At 42.2% G+C, this 20,969-nt stretch overlaps 1 protein-coding gene across 5 annotated transcripts in view; it reads right to left on the reverse strand.

Annotated features, from left to right (window-relative positions):
- The window catches only part of PRELID2 (PRELI domain containing 2), a 42,659-nt gene that overhangs the window by 11,822 nt on the left and 9,868 nt on the right, over nt 1-20,969 (reverse strand). For 3 of the 5 annotated variants that reach the window (XR_003943119.1, XM_030212000.1, XM_030212002.1), the window contains exons 2-4: nt 12,488-12,545; nt 6,766-6,839; nt 2,233-2,393 (exon numbers count right to left, since the gene is read on the reverse strand). Coding sequence is in view for 3 of the 5 variants with exons in the window: in XM_030212000.1 (XP_030067860.1) it covers nt 2,233-2,393; nt 6,766-6,839; nt 12,488-12,545 (293 nt within the window). In the remaining 2 variants the exon portion in view is untranslated. Of the gene's footprint in view, nt 1-1,722; nt 1,752-2,232; nt 2,394-6,765; nt 6,840-12,487; nt 12,546-20,969 lie in introns of all 5 variants that reach the window. The other 2 variants (XR_003943120.1, XM_030212001.1) reach the window with 1 other exon arrangement.

A 20,969-nucleotide genomic window follows, 5' to 3' on the forward strand; every position in this document is an offset into this window, starting at 1 on the left:
ATAGAATCCATGCTGATTTCGATGTGGATCTCTATGCACACTATATAGGATCCGGGGGATAGTGTCCATATCCAAAGCCGAGCTCAAAGTGAGTTGCATGCAGGTTTAGTAGATATTTCCAGCTTGAGGTCTCCCAATGTAAGTTTGTGCATGGGGCAATGGAGGGTGAAGTAACTTGCTCAAGGTTATAACAGCATCAGTGGGAGAAGCAGGATTTGAACCCCGATTCTTAGTCCGCTGCATTAAACACTAGGTGGTCCTTTTACTAAGGTGTGCTGAAAAATGGACTTCAGTAGTGTAGGTGCGGGTTATGGGCACGCGCAGAATCATTTTTCAGCGCACCTGTTAAAAAAGGCCTCCTTTTTATTTTTGCCAAAAATGGACGTGCGGCAAAATGAAAATTGCTGCGCATCCATTTTGGGTCAGAGACCTTATTGCCAGCCATTGACCTAGCAGTAAAATCTCAGGCGGTAACCGGGCAGTAATGACCTACGCGCACCAAATGCCACTTGACGTGCATCCGATATGCGCAGCAGAAAGTAAAAATTATTTTTTGGCCACATGTATCTGATGCACGCCAAAAATGAAATTACCGCAAGAGCCGTGCAGTAACTCCATTTTGACATGCGTTGGGCGTGAGTAGACATTTACGTGGCTTAGTAAAAGGGTCCCTAGGTTACTTCTACAGAAGGAATGTAAGACAGCCAACACTTTCAACATTAAGTGAAAATGCCACAACACAGACCTAGAACATATGAATAAACAAAAATCCACAATCAAATAAGCAGCTCCAAACAATAAGACACACGGCATGCTCTACATTTAAGATGATGATGCAGCAGACAGAAGGATGAACATTGGTGCCTTTATCTTGGAAAAAGGATTCTGCATGATTAACAAACACATCATTAACATTTCTTCATTTCCTTCATAAAAGTTATTTAATTATTCAAATACTAATTCCACTTTAGCAGTCCATGTAAAATGCACTCACAGATGAGCTGGACCTTCTGCCTTTTCTCCTTGCACCGTTTCAGTCCGCAGACGGTAATCTGATACAAGGCTCTAACTGCTCGATTTACAAATATATAAAAACATATCGGACCCGATATTCTGCATGCGTTAACCGGCTGGGAACTGCTGCTGACCGGTTAACTTGCATCACAGCAGATAATTGGTCATCTTCAGTAGCATTTAACCGGTTATCGCCACTGAAAATGTCCAGTTAGCTCCGAAAATAAAGCTGGCGATGCTGGGGGTATTCCTGGGGTGCGACCAGTTAAGTCACGGTATTCAAAACTTAACCGGCCAGGATTAGCACCCAAATAAGGCCAGATAAAAAGCAGGCTTATCTTAGCCCACTAAGCTATGGCCAGTAAGTCTGAATAATCGACTCATGCACTAGCTGACACTGAAAAAACAGATATTCAATGCTAGTCGCCGGAAATGACCTGGAACTAAATATTCAGGTTGAACACCAGCAGCGGACAGTCAAAGCACTGCCAGCTGCATATCGGGGGGATTATATATATATATATTTTTTTTTTTTTTTACTGTGTTATTTATGGACAGCAGAAGATGGAACATATACTGTGCCATAAACCAAAAGATTATTTCCACTTTTAAAGTCTGGTTTGATTGTACCCAAACAAGCTGAACATTAATAAAGAAAAAGTCATTTAAAAAAAAAAAAAAAAAAAAGGACAGCAAACTGATTTATGCCTTGCAATGTTCTTTGAGGCTGTAAATTCCTGTAAATTAAACAAAAAAAAAATCACAGTCTCACACAAACCCCGTCTTTGCTTATCTGACCAATTATTCATACAATTAATTACAACTAAAAAAAAAATAATGCAAAGAAAAATAATAAAAATAAATCATACTTTCAGTCCTTGAAGCTTGTGTTTCAAAAACATTTTTGCATCATATTTTCTGAAATGCTTTAATTGTACATCACTGTGAATATGAGAAACAGTGATTAAGAAATGGTCTGTAAGAACACCTTATTCTAGGGCTGCATACTTTCAAATTAATGCCCTCGGTAACATAAAAACAGACTCTGATGGCACATAAGGAGTGAAAGACCCACGTGGATCCCTGTACTACCTCCTGTAACACTCCATTCAAACCAGCTCATCTGAAGCTCTCTTTTACTTGTTTGTTAGTTTACCGGCAATGGATGCTCAACAAACAAAACTGCTGCTCACCCCATCACCTCACACTAACTCTTACCAGTTCGGGTTTTCCAAGCTTTCCCTGAACACAGACTCTTCGTTTAAAGTTGCATATTGTGTCCATGTCAGGCAGTGACTTTTCAGAGTCATAATTCTTTTCCGCATATTCAGCCACGACTCCTCCTCTAAGTAGATATTAGGCACTTTCAAGATCTTATTCTGTCAAAACACAAGAAGAAAGTCACCATTTTAAATGTTCAAATGTTCCAGCCTAGCAATGTATTAAATCATGAGGATACAGACCAAATGGGCCTATCCAGTCTGCCTAGTTAAGATTCTCTGCCTGAGGAAACAAACATATCAAATTACCCATATGTAACCCAACACTCAAAGTTCCCCCTCCCTCATGTCTTTTACTTGATCTCTCCTCTCCATATCTGCCCCAACAATGCCCAAAATCACCTCCCTAAGCGAGGAGGGACCGGTGCATAAGAAATTGTAAGTTTGGGGGAATCAGCATGGAATCTTGGGATTTTTGGGGATTACGCTCTCAAAATAAATCCCTCCTGTCGGTACCCTTCTCCACCACCGCCAACTCCAGGCTCCGCCCTTTCTGCCTCGCCTCACCCCATGCCTGGAACAAACTCCCTGAGCCCATACGCCAGGCCCCCTCCCTGCCCATCTTCAAAGCTTTGCTAAAAGCCCACCTCTTCAATGTCACCTTCGGCACCTAACCACCATACCTCTATTCAGGAAATCTGGCCTGCCCCTACTGACATTTCGCCCATTAGATTGTAAGCTCCTTGGAGCAGGGACTGTCCTTTTCTTAATCTGTACAGCGCTGCGTAACCCTTGTAGCGCTCTAGAAATGTTAAGTAGTAGTAGTATCTTGTGACTTGGACTGGCCACTGCTGGAAACAGGTTACTGGGCTTGATGAACCTTTGATCTAACCCACTATGGCAATTCTTACCTTCTTATTCCTTCAAACTGTGCAAGGGCTAAGAGACAATCCAGGAAACTAACAAATTGGGAGAAAGTATTTCTTCACTCAATTAACAAGTTGTGGAATCTGTTACCAGACGATATGGTCAAGGCATCTAACATAGAAGGGTTTATAAGGGATTGGGACAAATTCCTACATTCATACAACAACTATTAGTCAAGTAGACTATTTGGGATCAGCCGGGTACTTCCAAGTGGCCTGGACAGGCCACTGTCAGGGACAGGATGCTGGGCTTGACATACTTCTGGTCTGACCTAATGTAGCTTATTATATGTTCTCTCTAAATCAATAAATAGTGATCACCGTAAACAGATAGGTTTGTTTATGGTGATCACTATTTATTGATTTAGAGTGGGAACGTTTTGGTAAACGATCCTATTCTTCACTGGACATTGGATATGTTCTCCCCATACTTCTCCCCTCTTCCAAAAAGAGCAGCCTAGTAGTTAAAGCAGCAGGCTGAGAACCAGGGAAAACTAAGGTTCAAAGCCCGACACTCCTTGTGACTTGGATAAGGTCACTTAACTCACATCTAAGGGGCCCTTTTCCTATGCTGTGCGAAGAAGTGGACAAACATATCCTTACGTAGGCCTTTCCTGTGCGTTAAGCCCATTTCTAGCATAGCCATCAAAAAGGGCTTTCTTCTATTTGTTGCATTTCTGGCCGTGCACTAACGTTACCATTGGTGTGTGACCAGAGCACTTACCACCTGCTATTTAGGCGACCTTAAGGGCTCTCATGTTATGCCGGTAATGTCAGCGTGCTAGCTGATTGGCGCATCCATGCCCATTCTCCACCCCAACACACCCCCTCCAAAACAAAATAAGAAAATAAATACCGCAAACTTACTGCATGCAAATGGAAAACTAACATAGAATGCTTTAACGCTTTCTGCATTAGGTCATTCTTCCTGCATTAGGCACATGCTAGGGGAATTTTTACTAAGGTACTAAATTTGTACTTGACGTGACGGATTCAGGGAATACTGTAGCTACTGTACCTGAATATAACTTGAGCTAGTGCTGAAAAAGTTTAAGGAAAAGCCAAGCAAATAAAGTGGGTCCCTTTAGTCTTAATGATTAATAATTAGGTAATGATCGAGCCAGACCAACCGTTACTAACTTTTAATATTTCCACACATTTCGATTTTAACAGCAGGTCATGTAAAGGCTGAACATCTTAACACACACACACAGTAAAAGGGATGTGACTGGAAACTGAGCCGTGTAAGTGCTAAGTAAATTATCTAGCGATTTCTTGTTTCATTTGTAGATCTTTCCAACCAGTTATGGCCTTACTTAAGTTAATGGATTTTAATAAGACCCATTTCCAGACTCTTGCATGCAAAATGCATTAATACAAGTAGACATAACTCTTCATTCTCTTTTTAAGATGGGTTTCATACCTTGCAATTCATGTTTTCCTGAGCAGATGAAGCATGGAAAATATAAACACAGGAAGATAATGGGCAGAAAAGATTTTAAATATGTAGAAAAGCAGCAGAGTAAAATCATAAGTAATACACGGTTTTTGCATGAAAATGAACAAATGTATTTTGATAGATTTTAAAGCAGCAGTAATGAGACAAGCTGCTTTCTTCTAAAGCATCATCAATTTAAAATAAAACCAAGTAATCATAATTATTTAATTCACAGCTAAAAGGACTTCAGGTTTCCCTTTCCCCTCCTGCTGATCAAGGTCCACATGAACCCAGCAGGGTCTGGAGGTAGTTCTCAAACCGAATTTTGAACTGATGAAGTGGTTCAATGCTACTACTGTGAGCAGGGAAGGTCCCCAGCCCTGACCGGGCTACGGCACACCCTGGGTCAGCTACAGATGCAGAGGTGGCAGTACTCGTGGTGTCCTTGAGAGGGGAAGTCATGATCATTGCTTGAAAGTGACACCTGGAAGCCAGATTCAGCAGATCATGTAAATGCATTTAAATAGGAACTGCAGGATTCCGGGAGCCCAGGTCTGTCATTACAAAATTATATATGATGTGAGGAAGGGGTTCTCAACCCAGTCCTTGGGACATGTCCAATCAGTCAGGTTTTAAAGATATCCACAATGGATATGCATGAGGTAGATCAGAATAGAATGGAGATAGCACATGCACGTTTATTGTGGATATCTTCAAATCCGGACTGGATGAGTGTGTGCTGTGGACTGGGTTGAAAACCCTGCTGCGATACATAGGCCGCAGAATGGGGCAGGGCAGGGCAGGTCACTGGGGTAATGGCTCCACCAATATTTGGCCCAATACAGCATCAGGAGTTTAGAGAAACTGGATAGGGCGGGGGGATGATTATTGGATTTTCCAACCAAAAGTTAGACTGCCCCTGCTGTGAGGAAGATATAAAAACCAGAGAAGGAAAAGTCCATTGGTAGATGCAAGTGAAGACTCATGGCACCAGGTACTGGTTCTGACTGAGACAGCGGTCCAAAACAGTGGAAAGAAACTACTAGGTCATAAATGAGGAATGACAACACCAAGAACGAGGAGAGAGACAAACAAGAGCCTGCTGAATACCTCCTTGGCTTTGCAAACAAAAAACTTGCACTGTTACCCGGTATGAACTTCCAAAACGTTAATCAAACCACATAAAGAACCCCACATAAAGAAGAGGGGCCAATGCAGAAATCTTGCATTAGAGCCCTGCGCTAATGCTAGCACACAGCTTCCTAACACAAAACTGTAATTACAACGTTTGCTGCAAAATGCAACAACCAAATAGTATGCAAACAGGCCACTGCAAAAAGTGTACATCAATATGGGAAAGCGCAACAGATGCATGCACCCACGAGTCTGCGCCAGTGGCAGCATGTGTACATCCACAGCATGCATACATCCACCCACAGATCAGCGGCAGCTATGTCTTGAACTCACGGGTCTGGGCCAGTAAAAGCATTCGTGCGCCCACGGGGCTGTGCCAGCGGCAGCCTGCATGCACCCACGGGGCTGCGCCAGCAACAGCATTCGTGCGCCCACGGGGCTGCGCCAGCAACAGCATCCGTGCACCCACGGGGCTGCGCCAGCAACAGCATCCGTGCACCCACGGGGCTGCGCCAGCAACAGCATCCGTGCACCCACGGGGCTGCGCCAGCAACAGCATCCGTGCACCCACGGGGCTGCGCCAGCAACAGCATCCGTGCACCCACGGGGCTGCGCCAGCAACAGCATTCATACACCCACGGGGCTGCGCCAGCAACAGCATCCGTGCACCCACAGGGCTGCACCAGCAACAGCATCCGTGCACCCACGGGGCTGCACCAGCAACAGCATCCGTGCACCCACGGGGCTGCACCAGCAACAGCATTCGTACGTCCACAGATCAGCGGCAGCTATGTCTTGCACCCACGGGTCTGGGCCAGCAACAGATTCATGCGCCCATGTGGCTGCGCCAGTGGCAGCATGCATGCACACAAGGGTCCGCACAAGCGGCAGCTATGTCTTACACACAAATTGGCACCTAGAATTGCATGTCCACACACCTGCACTGGACCATTTGACATGACAAAAGAAAGTAACTTTTTAAGAGTACATTAATTTGTCAGAAACAAAACCTCAAGCAGGCTGTCATAATTACCTTTCTTAAAAACTCCGGAATGATATTGGTGCAGGTGGCAATCCGTCTTCGATAAATGATTCCTGTTGACAAATCTGATTTCAGGGAAAAATAAAAAACAGAAGTGAAGAGAGTTTTATAGAATGAAAGGTTTCCATTATAGCTTTGTTAATAAGCAGGAAGACCAGAGTGTCAGCTTGAGAAGAAACATGGACAGGCAGACCACATCATTTATGGTCCTTGGAGGCTGGGCTGGGCTGTACAGGCTGTGTTCACATGAGGCTCCTGCAGCTTAGATTAAATAATACACTTTTTGTTTATTTACAACTCAAATGTTTACAGACTTCTGTTCGGTCTGTGTTGAGGCTCAAGTCCTTAGTTTTACTTCGAACTTATTTCATTTATTTTATCTGAAGAAAGGAAACTATCTTCCCTTCATATTACAAACAACTTTCCTCATGTCCTGTGATCTGAGTTGCACGGGAATGGGGTTTGCAGGAATCTGCAGGAATCCCATGCAGGTCTGCAGGGTTCGGAAGTAAACAAGCCTCTCAGTGACCATCTACCTACCCAGAGTCCTACAAGTACCACCTCCCTCCTCATTCAATATTTCAGTGCACCTGTGCTTGCTCTCTGCCTAGGCTGATGCAGCAAGGCTCACACAGGCCAGGAGCGTCAGAGGTCACCCGATCTGACGTGTGCGTGGTGTCTTCCATATGCAGCTGGTCCATGCTCTGTCAGGACAAGGCTTGCTGCATAAGCCCGAACAGAGAGCAAGTGCAGCTGTAATTAAACTCTGGAATTCATTGCCAGAGAATGTGGTAAAGGCGGTTAGCTTAGCGGAATTTAAAAAAGGTTTGGATGGCTTCCTAAATAAAAAGTCCATAGACCATTATTAAATGGACTTGGGGAAAATCCACTATTGCTGGGATTAGCAATATAGAATGTTTTATACTTTTTTGGGATTTTGCCAGGTATTTGTGACCTGGATTGGCCCTTTCCCACTATGGCAATACTTATGTAATCATTGAAGGAGGAGGTGGTACTTGGCCATCTTGGAGGACTCTGGTCAGATAGGTGGTCAATGATAGGCTCATAGTCGTACGCTTACTGGTGTGTTCTTAGTCCAAAATGTTGGTTTTCTTTCTATGTAGGGATGAAATCCTGCTCAGTGTTTCTAAGCTCAGCCTTACTTTGGAACAATTTTTCTGTGTCCATCTGGACCCACCAGCATCCCAGAATGTCCCCAAGACTCTCCCTGTCATCTCATCTCTTCTCAAGACTCATCTCTTCTCTTTGATTTGCAGGTCTAATATAATCACATTTAGTGTCAATAAATTTATTGGGAAAAGAGTTAGCAAATTGGGATGCAACACCCGTTTGTTAAATCTTGGATGAATAGCAAAACACAAGTTAGCTACAGATATGACAAAAATCAACCAAAGAGTTCTGCAAAAATCAATTGGCCATATGGAATTTACAGTAAAGAATATTGTATGATTTAATATTATTTACAAATTGGTTGCTACACATCTTTTGTACCAATAAAATGTATAATAAAGTTACATATGGTACATTCATATATACAGTTTGTTTTTTAAGAGACAGCCCATTAAACATTTACCTTACAGCAACCAACTACATAACTTTTTTAAGATTCTGATAAAACTAAAGTCCACCATCAATCCCCTCTGCATGAAGTCTCCAAAGAAATTCACACAGAAGTGGAAAGTACGATGTGCCCTCAGTGGAAAACTGGCAGCAAACTGTGAAGCTGAGGAAATATGATCAGATCATAAGTGGTCCTGACAGGATGTGGACACCTATGCTTCTTTGACTTGATTCTTGCAGCAAATTTTCCTCATGTTTTTGACTCCTCTCTGGTCACGTAGTGGCAATATAAGGAACTTTGCTCTATGTGTCAATTTGTTTTGCCTTCACGTGCCCCATCTTGTGGGGAGTTGAGTCTCTGGTTCCGACTGTTGGGTTGGGAGTGGGAGGAAGAGGAGAGTTGTATTTGGGCTAGTCTTTTCTTTTACTTTCTTCCTTCTGCTTTCTTTGGGACCTTCTGTGGGGGCAGAGTTTATTGTATACAGTGACTTGGTTATTGTGTTCCATTTAGAGATGGCATGGAGACAAAGTTTGTCCCCGTCCCTACAGGCTCTGTCTCCATCCCCACCCCATCTCCACAGGCCCTGTCTCTGTCTCCACCCTATCCCTGCGGGCTCTGTCCCTGTCCCCATCTGCAGAAGCCTCGAACACATATGATTCTATATTTAAAGCTTTTTATTAAAGAATAAGAAAAGAATAATATTCTGTGCAACTGTTGTTCATAAATCACAAATAGAAAACAATAACAAGCAATTATAGCAACTCCCCCATCACCCTCTACCCTTCCAACTCCAACAATGGCTGACTTCTACTATCCTAATCCACCCTGTTAAAATGTAAAGGGGCACAAAATACTACCAGCTCTGTATGACCTAGTGGGGGAGAAATACGCCCTACAAAGCACTTTTAAGATTTTTTTTTAATCTATGAATGAATAATAAGCTATCAACAATCTCAGGATTCAGTCTAGCTCTCCTGTCTTCCACAGTCCTTCCTGCACTAGAAAATGTCTTCTCAGAAGATGTGCTGGTAGCAGAAATGCACAGGATCCCCGTGCAAATTTTGATAGTTGTGGCCAGCACTTCTGCTTGTTTTTCCAAAAAAAATGAAAACATCGTTGTCTGTATCACTCGAATATAAATAACTGTCCACTTGGGCACCGCTAGGACTTAGGCCTGCTGAAACCTGGCATCACACAAGCTGCACACGCATCCCCAGTATTCTATGACACTGCGCCCAAATTCTTCAAATGCCCCTGACCCTCCCCCTCCCATGCCCCCTTTTGGGTTGGGTGCCCAGTGTAATACAATAGCAAGCAAGCAAATTCATGCACAAATCCTAATTACTGCCAGTTAATGTCTGTAATTGATTGTTAACTTCCAATTACTGATTAGCCAACAAGCCATTAACAATTAATTCGCACAGGCATCTCAGGATCGCGCCTATATTTGGGTGACCTTTACAGAATCTGGGGGAAAATCATGAAGACCCTTTCTCAAATCAGCCCTAATGGTCGAAACGATCCTGCAATGTGGTTTTCAAATGAGTGTTATAAGCAGGGCAGGAGGTACCCGTGTGTTTTTATAAATTACTAGCACAAACCCTGCAGACGTCTGCCTACATCACAGGCACCAATACTGATACTTGCTCAGGAGCAGGCCTAAAACGTTAGCACGTACCATTAAGCACAGAAATCATGACTCCGCCCAAGCCCTGCCCAACTACTCCCCTGAGCCTAATCAGCTTACACCTCATGTACTCTTAGGAGTGACCTAATTTTATAAGGAGCGTTTTGCATCCATCAAGGTTTATAACATTACTGTCAAAAGTATGCAAAATTAAAACCCAGTTCCTATAATCTCTGGACACCTTTATCCAACTCCTTAAGCAGAGCTGCCTGTACATTACGCACGGTTACCTGTGGACTGCCACGGGTTAGCTGACATCCTCGGCTCTCCAATGTTCAGCACTTGGAACTCTCTAGTTCTACATGGCCGGCCGCATCTGGTTAACGCCTAAAAGATTGCATGGTAGCTAAAGAGTGCAGCTACCCTTCAATCAAATGTCACAAAATTAATGAATAAAGATACAACCTGCGATACCCACTGTGCCTGCTAACCACCTTCCCCCTTTACCAAGTTGATTTATACAGCCACTTAGAGAAGACACACAATTCCAGAGGAAGTAGCATGATCACATGCGTGCAGCCATAAGAATATTTGCACTTCACTGGTTCTGAAGCTACCTGGCCTTCAGCTTAGTGCAGCCAAGCAAAAAGCTCCATTCAGATGCTGTTAAGCTACTACAGACTCCCGACTGCTTAATTGTTATGTCTAAAATGCACTGAAATGTGCGATCGATTGTTCTTAGCCAGTCATATGTGCTGGTTTTAGACAGCAGCCAGCAAAAGTAAACACGAACACACACTCCCAGAATGAAAAGCCTTGCTCTGTCAGGTGCTGTTACAGAACACCTAGGATAAGAGTGTAGGCAGGTGCCTATTTGTAACTTATTCTAGAAAGAAAAGTAGGTGACTATTTTTCTTTACAGAATAATTACTATAATTGACTGAAAACGCACATATATAGGTGCAGCTACTTATACCAGCCCAGTGTATAAGGGTTTAAAAAAGGTTTGGACAAATTCCTGGAGGAAAAGTCCATAGGCTGCTATTGAGACAGACATGGGAAACAACTGCTTGCCCTGGGATTTGTAGTATGGAATGTTGCTACTCTGAGATGCTGCATGGAACCTTGTCACTCTTTAGGATTCCAGAATCTTGCTATTCTTTGGGGTTCTACATGGAATGTTGCTACTCAGATGCTGCATGGAATCTTGTCACTCTTTAGGATTCCAGAATCTTGCTATTCTTTGGGGTTCTACATGGAATGTTGCTACTCAGATGCTGCATGGAATCTTGTCACTCTTTAGGATTCCAGAATCTTGCTATTCAGGTTTAAATTTCCACACAGTATATAGAATATGCCAAGCGCCTCTCCATGCAATCAAATTTAGTTGTGGCTGGGTTATGCCATGTTTTACTTGGCGTAAATCCCAGCGCCTAAATTAGGCACAGGGCAGGTGTATTCTATAACAAAATGCATAGATTTTAGAAATGCCCATGCCCTGACCATGGCCACACCCCCTTTCAGCTATGCGACTTAAGCGCACCACATTACAGAATACACTTAGCAAGTTGTGCAAGTACATCTTAATGCCAATTAGCACCGATAATTGCTTAACATGCAACTGACAGTGCTGATTAGCTAACCAATTAAGTTAAACGCATTGTTACAGAACAGAAATATGCTTCAATTTCCTTGTGGAAATTAAGGCGCCATATACAGAATTCCAGGGATAGCGGGCGTAAATACCCACACCTAGATGATTTTCAGAACCCATGTAAATTATAGTATTCTACAATTTGGGCGAGATTCAGTTAATGACACTGAAATTTAGGCGAGGAAAAATCCACGCTATGCGCCATTCTGTGAAGGCTGCTCCCAGCCCAGCACTCTTTATAGAATAGGCCTTACAGCAGATTCCTGCGCTCAGGACTTACATCAGCTAAAACTTGGTGTAAATCCTGGCACACAAGTTGGGTCTATAATCCCATTATTCTATAACGCTGCGCCTAAATATATGGAATGCCCCTGACCGGTCCATGTCCCTCTCACAGCCACACCCCCTTTTGGGTTACGCAAGACACTTTGCGCTCGCAGCGCAATAGAATGGTGTGCAGGTAGATGCACAAGAAAAGCCAGATTAGTTGTAATTAATGCCAATAATTAATTTGCTTACAGGCATCTGGACTTTGTGCCCAAATTTGGGTGACCTATATAGAATCCGGGGTTTGTGTGTGCATTTGTGAACTTCGCCCAAACTCCACCCATGCCCATGCACACGCCCACGGCAAGAATTAGCCATCTATAAGAAGCCACCTGCATGGGTAAATGACTAGAATACAGCTCCTTCAAGAATTATTCGTTCATTCGATTTTATAGCCTGTCCTACCGACTACGCCCAGAACGGGTTACAATAAAATATAATATATACAAGCACAGTACATAAGTAAAATCAATCAATAAGTGCTTCTCAGACCTGGTAATTAAAAGTGCATAAGGCTGCTTACCCATTTTCTCCTCTACAGTTTTAACTGCTGTTATGTGTTTTTCCATTGGTGTAGGATACTAGGGGAGAAAAATAAGCACATAGATTTGGTCAATATAATAAGTTATGATGATACAGTGCATTTCACTTGAATATCTCTGCATCCCAACACAATTTACAATTCCATTTTACCAGCATTCATACAGCCACCTCAGTACTGGATGGCTCAGCATTTTGTGATAGGAATTTTGAGAACAATTTCTAAGGCAGGAAAAAATGAATGTTAAATAAAATAAATAAAAAATTTCCATTTATTATTAAATTTATTTTATACTGCCTCATATCTCCAAAGAAACCTTTGCAACAGTAACTCAATGACAGAAGAGCAAAATGAGGCAGAGACCAGTTCCCGATATTCAATGCCAGGAGCTGCCGGGGATACTTCAGCCAGGAGCTGGGGGGTGGCTTACAAGCCACTTAGTGCTACAGGCTGAATATTTACCCCCTGGACTGTTACTCTTTTGGAGATGTGGTATTTTCTGGTCATTAAAATAAACAAAACTTACTGGGCCAGTTCACCGGTTCAGTGACAGTCACTTCAACTCATAGCTTAGGTCTTCTGCTCCCCAAGTTGGCTGGAAATGGGGATGCTGTGAAGGCAGTGTTTACAGCTCCTAAGGGAAGAAATGGTATTGTACAATGGCGACACCTAGTGGCCCTGCCCTTAGGGTTCCAGGAGATGCCCTGACGCAAAAGCCTCAGGCCAGGACTGTCACTACTATAACTGGGCAAAGTGAATCACTGGGTAGGAATGGAGAAAAGCTCATTGGCTCATGGCACCAGATCCCAGTCCAGGCTCCAACTGCATCGTAGATTTAGTACAACTGCTAAGTCTGAAAAAAAAAAATCTCTACGTACACTAAAATAAATCCCTTTTTAAATACTAATAAAGATTGTATTAGCTTTCTAAAGCTTTAACACCAGAGCTCGTTCATAATCCTGATCAATTCCCAGTCAAAGCTCAAATTTTAGATGTCAACAATAGAAATGACTTCTATTTACTTATAGCAACATTTATATCCCACAATTTTCCAAATTGCTTTGCCAAAATGTGGCTTACAAATGTAAAATAAAAACATCATTTACATTAAGGTATTCTGAAAGAGAAGAGAGACAGGGCTAACAACACTCAGCTTCAATTGTCTTCAGAGTAAAATTTCCTGCAGGTCTTTTTCTGCCATCATCAACTATGTTAGGATGACACCTGCCATTCTACTAGCATTCTGGCCCCTGCGCTCAAAAGGGCTCCCTCAGTCAAAAGTAATACTAAGGATAGATAATTATGGCAAAATAGAAGAATGATATATATCATATTTAAATTACTTCTATTTGTGGTGAACAAATAGATGTTAATGATTTTTTCCAAAATATCAAGGCTATCTTTGATTGTCTGCCAAAAGCAAAGCCAAGCCATCAAGGCGGATTGTAAAATTTAAAATTAAAAGTTAGAAAAGAATTCCATATCAATAAGATAGTAAAGAAATAGGTAACGAGAGGAAAAAAAGGGCAGGAGGGGTAGCTGAGTGCTGTGATCCATGGACTCATAAAGCAAGTAGTCCACCAAACTCCAGCAGATCATAGGCCAAAGGTTGACCAAAATAAGTGTGTCTTCAGCTGGGCCTTAAAACGAGAGACAACATCCTCAACCAGCAGGGGCAACAGAAGGATGTTCCACAAGGAGAGCCCAACAATGTTAAACATAATTTTTCAAAATGAACTCAATGGTGCCTCCTGCTGGCTAGAACGTAATATCCCTACTAGGCTTCTACTATAAATTTAACTACTAGGAAAAAAAAGTCATTCTTTAGCATAAGAAGCCACTAGAATAATTGTCAGTATATCACAACATGCAGACAGCAATCTTGTTAACCATTGTCTAGAGCCAGAGAGAAATGCCCTCCATCAGAGTACTGGCCTTCTTATAGACCTCTCTCATTAAAGAGTCTCACTTACCAGTGCAGAGGACCAGAGAGTCACCAACCTCCTCACTAACCTTTCTACCTCAGACCCCAGGTCCCATGGACGCAGTTCAGATTTCTGCCTCCGCCTCCATGTTTGTTTCAGTTGATGCACCTATTTCATAAACTAATCCATGAACTCTAGTCTTTCTACTGCCTCCTTCTGGTTGGCTCTTCTTTTACAGAGCTTACTGGGAAATGGTTCCGTTAATATCTGCCAAGGATCTCAGTCACTTCTGCAACATGAAGCAAAGAGGTCTGGTCCTCTACCCATTCATTTATTCCTCTTCCCTACTTTCAGCATCTTCCAGGTGAACAGGTGAGAAAAAGTTCTTTTTATATCCCAGCTGAATGCACAATCCTGAACTGCTTCTGTATGGAATATGCTGACTTTGGACCTCCGAATTTTGACAAGCTACTTGATTTTCAGAAAGGCACTTAAGCCCTTTCTGTTTACTGAGTTAATCTGATGTCAGTGGAGTGGCCTAGTGGCTAGAGCACTGGTCTTGCAATCCAGAGGTGGCCAGTTCAAATCCCACTGCTGCTCCTTGTAATCTTGGGCAAGTCACTTAACCCTCCATTGCCTCAGGTACAAACTTAGATTGTGAGCCTACTTGAATGTCACTCACCTTGAGCTACTACTGAAAAAGGTGTGAGCAAAATAGAAACTGCTCGTTATTAAGGTTTAGTGATTTGTACTGTTTTCTTTTGCTGGTTAATTTTGGGAGATAGTTGTGGTAATGATGAGCATTAAGTGAGAACAATTGTTATTGTGGTCTGCAGTGAACCGTTCATGGTATTCACGGATTATAAGTAGCATATAAGATTAACTTTCTTCATAGACAAGCGCTTTCTCCTATAGCACAAAATATGCCGAGTCATTACTATGAGGGAAAGGGAAATGGGACTTGATACACCGCCTTTCTGAGGTTTTTGCAGCTACATTCAAAGCGGTTTACATATATTCAGGTACTTATTTTGTACTAATCCTGTAAACATGTCCATCTTGGCATGCTTCCAGGAGGGGGTTGAGAAACACTGCTTAATGTAAAGATGCACTTGCTGCTGCTACTATTACTAATTATTTCTATAGCATTACTAGACGTACATAGCACTGTACACATTATATGCAGGTACTTTCTCTGTCCCTAGAAGGCTCACAATCTAACTTTTTGTACCTGGGACAATGGAGGGTTAAGTGACTTGCCCAGAGTCACAAGGAGCTGCAGTGCAAATTAGACTAACGATCTAAGTATTTGATTGGAAACTAACCAATTCACTGATGACTACCACAAATCTGGTGCATGAGGAGGAAGATGAGTGTCCAGCACTATGTAAAATCTAACTTCCAGTGCTTGGGCTTCTCCAATTTTACCTGGAAAACATGGGGTGCCATCTTGTGGCTGTATGTGGAAGTGCATGTTCATTGCAGTACATGTTCCTCCGGAGGGGGAGGGGGAAAATCACAAGAGTACAAAAAAAATCTAGTATTTGTCAAGAAGGAACAGAGGTGGAAGAAATTTGATCAACATGAGTAAAAGGTATTGCTTTCTAAAACCAAAAGTGGAGGAGTAGGCCTAATGATTAGTGCAATGGAATTTGATCCTGGCAACCTGGGTTTGATTCCCACTGCAGCTCCTTGTGACCTTGGGCAAGTCACTCAACCCTCCATTGTCCCAGGTACAAAAAGTTAGATTGTGAGCCTTCTAGGGACAGAGAAAGTACCTGCATATAATGTGTACAGTGCTATGTACGTCTAGTAATGCTATAGAAATAATTAGTAATAGTAGCAGCAGCAAGTGCATCTTTACATTAAGCAGTGTTTCTCAACCCCCTCCTGGAAGCATGCCAAGATGGACATGTTTACAGGATTAGCACAATGAACATGAGATACATGTGCAAAAAATGCAAATGTTTCTCATGCTTATTCATTATGGTAATCCTGAAACCCTGATTGGCTAGGTGTGCATCGAGAAGGTCTTACATCATTTTTATTTGATATACCACTAATCATATATACATCTAAGTGCTTTATAAATATTTCTTTTAAGGGTAATATATAAAAACATAAAAGGATCACAAGGATGATAAAAGGAACTATAAAACACTATAAAATTTAAAAATCAGAGATATCGTCACATTATACCATTAACCAAAACATTTAAAACATGAGACAAGAAAGGGAGAGAATGCTTTTGCTATTGGGTATCGTCAACATCAAACAGAGCAGTAGCTAACAGAGACCACCACAATGCTAGAATCACATACTCCACTAATCGGGAGGAAAACGCTATAGTGACGTAGTAGTTCTACAACAAATTAAAGTACAGCTGAATGTATGCTAAAAAAAAAAAAAAAAACACACTAGCAGAAAAAGTTCAAGCTGTTCTCTCTGGGGCATGCTAATGTTTTTTTAGTGTACTCCAAAAGTCAAAGATGGGGGAGATTTAACAGAAAGGCAAAGGGTCTCCACCAACGAAAAACCCCACCTACCCATGTCATTACTCATCACTACATAGCGTTCTGGTCATCAAACCAGAAGAGAGTGACCTGCTGTTCTCATCATCCTCCTACTATATGATAGGAAATAGGGGAGGGTAGAGGGGTGGGGGATTTGATTACAGATCTATCCGCCATACTGTACTGATCTGTCCTGATCAAGTGGCAAGATGTTAATCTAGTTAGGAAAAACCTCTGAACACAAAACTCTTCAGCCCTGATTTGAATCTATCAAAGGAGAGCTACGAACAGACGCAAAGGAAGAGTATTCAACACAATTCAAGTAACACTAAAGATTTTTGTATGGACGGTATCAAAACACACACATTGAAAACAAGGAACAATAGGATTGTTGTGTTGTGTTGAACAGAGAGATCTGGATGGTGAATACTGTATTTGGAGTCCTCCCTGTGTATAACAAAGGTCTAGCTGTCCCTGCTATGGAGTTTGACAACTGACTGCAGCCCTAGGAAATGATTCTTCTAGTATAGAGAAACATTTGCACCTTGACCCACAGGGATTAAAATCCTCATACAAAAATGTGTACTGTTTTCACATCTTATCTGATAAACGTACTGAACACTGTTGATTACACACACACACAAAAAAAGTCTCCCCTGTTTTCAAAGTAGAGGGCTGCACGGGAACGGGGTTCAAGTGGTTCCCGCGGGGATGGAGGCAGCTCCTGCGGGGTTCCCGCAGGGATGGAAGCTGCTCTGCGGTCTTCTCGCGGGGATGGAAGCTGCTCTGCGGTCTTCTCGTACAAGTGTAAGCTGCACCTGTACCAGCCTCTCATCTACCGAATACCAATTTCTTTGAGTGCTGTCTTCTCCTCCTCTTCTTCTTCCTTGCTTTAACAGCACAAATGTGGAAAGTCTTCCATTAAGGAGGTGGTAGAGTCACAAATGATGACGGAATTCAAAAAGGCGTGGGATGAACACAGAGGATCTCTAATTAGAAAATGGAAGTTATATAAAACCTAACCTTAAAATGGCTGCATGTGTGTGGATGTGTCAAGTGACGCTTAGATGGCGACTCTGGCTGTGATGAACTAGGGCTGATACCTGGCATACTTGTATGGTCTGTGTCTCATACATGGTAATCTGGTTTAGGATGGGCTGGAAAGGGCTTAGACAGCAACTTCAGTGGCAGGAACATGAGGACAGTGCTGGACAGACTTTTACGGTCTGTGTCCCACAAATGAGAAGACGAATAGACTGGAGTGGGCTTCAATGGCAACTCCAGTAGTTGGAACATAAGGATAGGGCCAGATAGACTTCTGTGGTCTTTGTTCCAGAAACACGGAAGAAAGACCATAATCAAGTATATAATATCACACTCGTTGATTTAATGATGAATTGATCATGAGTGTGACTATTGGCAGAGTGGATGGACCGTTCAGGTCTATTTGCTGTCACTTACTATGTTACTATTAATCCTCTTTGCTACCAGGCTGGTGCACAGACCTCAGCTCTGACACAGGCACGAGAATCAGATGTCACCTGACCAACTGGTGCGTGCATGTGGCGACCTCTCAGCACACAGTGCAAGTGAATCAGAGACAAGTCTTACATGTGCGCACCAGAGTGTTCCAACTTCCGTTCCTTCCTTGCCTACAGTGATGTGGCTCAAATCCAGACAGAGACTGAGGGAGCTGACTGGAATTTTCTTTTATGTACCATTAAATTCTTACGGGGATGGGTGGGGATGGGTAAGATTCCAGCGGGGACGGGTAAGAATTCTGTCTCCGTGCAACTCTCTATTTCAAAGGCAACCTTCCTTCTGTGACAATTTTTGTCAGATCATTCCAGCAGGCAAGGAATGGATAACAACTTTTGGAGAGTATATAAAAATAAGCAATACAATCACAAACTATGTAGACCTAGCAGCGACTGCTACACATTCACATTATTTATTTAGCACAGATGTTTGCGATAAGGTGCTGCTGGGTGGTTTCCACACAAGAATAGAAAAAAAAAGTTACAATTCTGCCAAAATAAGAGAAGGGAGAAGGTGGAAGGACTGGATGGAGAAGAAGGAATATAATGGGAAGGGGACAAGGGGACAAACAGCACTGCTAACAGAAACGACAGGCTGGCAGCACATGAAAATCATCCAAATGCAGAAAAACAGAACTATAGAAAAATGTAATTTGTTACTATGTCTAATAGGTGCTTTGGAATTACACTCCCATCTCTTTTATTTTGCATACGGAGCAGATGAAATGGGGTTCTTTAGGAAACAGTGAAAGGAGAGAATAATTCTCCTGTTGCACATCTTTTTGATTCATTCTAGTGTTTGCTATCAGCTTCTTCAGGCATGACTAATTAAACAAGCTAGATGGTCTACCTGACTGAGGTTTTCAATTTCATCCAGTGACATATGCGAGGAATGTGCAATTGAAACCAGGGCACTATTAACTCGGAACTGACTACCAAACGATATTTAATTGAAGCAGAACTATTTGATGTTTATGAAGAAGTTAAAAACGTATTTGTTTAAGCAGGTTTATGAAGGTAATCCTGGATGTCATAATTTTGAGTTTACAGTATTTTCTTTATTTTTATTAAGAACATAGAAATAGCCATACTGGGTCAGACCAATGATCCATCTAGTCCAGTATCCTGCTTCCAACAGTGGCCAATCCAGGTCACAACCGAGGTCCTGATAGAAACCCAAAGAGCAGCAACATTCCATGCTACCAATCCCAGGGCAAGCAGTGGCTTCCCCATGTTTATCTCAATAGCAGACTATAGACCTTTCCTCCAGGAATTTGTCCAAACCTTTTTTAAAAGCCAGATCACTAACCATTGTTACCACATCCTCCAGCAATGAAAACCAGGGTTTAACTATTCTTGGAGTGAAAAAATACTTTCTCCTAATTGTTTTAATAGTATTTCCATGTAATATCGAGTGTCCCCTGACCTTTGTAGTTTTTGAACGAGTGAAAGATTGATTCACTTCTACGCCACTCAGGATTTTACAGACCTCAATCATATCCACCCCCCCCCCCCCCAAGGTGTCTCTTAACCTCTTTAGCCTTTCCTCATCTGATATTATGTTTGATGATTTCCATATGCATGTTGAATTCAAACAAGATCCAAATATAATTTATCCATGTAACGTTTCAAAGCCACCCTTGACAGACATGGAGTACTTTGTAAGAAAAGAACTAAATTCTGCTAACTTGGGACAAGTTGGTAGCCTGGAGACAACGAGAGAAAGCAGCTTCCATAGAGTTACATAGAGCTTCCATAGAGTTTTCCTCTGTAATAAGAGAATAGAGGGAAATCGCCTTGCTTTTTGATGATATTTTGGTAAAAAGTGTGAGCAAGCTCCATATTGAGTATTAATAGAGTTACAAATGCAATTCAGTGGAGAGCGGATGTGAACTCCCAACTTCCAGTGAGGGAACAAAACCTTCAAAAGCAGGGTCATGGGTATGTCCTCCCTTCAGTGGCTAAAATACTTTTATTTACATGAGAAAGAGGAATGGGAGGAGGAGGAAGGGAGCTGTATATGCAAAGGACTTCCAGGTTCAAATCCCATCACATACTTTACTCCCACTGTAGAAGATGCAATGCCCATGGATAATTCTGGAACAATGGTCCACAGCAGCCTGAACCGTCAAAAGGAAAATACATTCCACGGTGTAAAATGCTCACACTGAAGAGCAATAGCAATCCGATGCACTTTAGGCAACCAATAGAGAATGACCCTCTTATGGGACAGTTTTGTTAGGATTTGAAAATCTGGCTGTTTTGGATAAAAGAGCAGCTGACCTCATGAGGATTGTCTACTCTCTTCCAGTTGGATGTGGGGTGGGGCTGTGTGTTTTATGTGTTTTTAAATGGTTGTAAACCTATTTGATGGTTTCTCAGAAACTTGCAGGTGACCTATAAGAATGTTAAAAAAACACATACCTAATTTATTACTAATGACACTCTTGGGTTAAAAATGTGATGTACCTACTGCTGACTTTAATGG

Source organism: Microcaecilia unicolor, chromosome 8 (assembly GCF_901765095.1).
Source record: "Microcaecilia unicolor chromosome 8, aMicUni1.1, whole genome shotgun sequence".
In the NCBI taxonomy this organism is placed as follows: domain Eukaryota; kingdom Metazoa; phylum Chordata; class Amphibia; order Gymnophiona; family Siphonopidae; genus Microcaecilia; species Microcaecilia unicolor.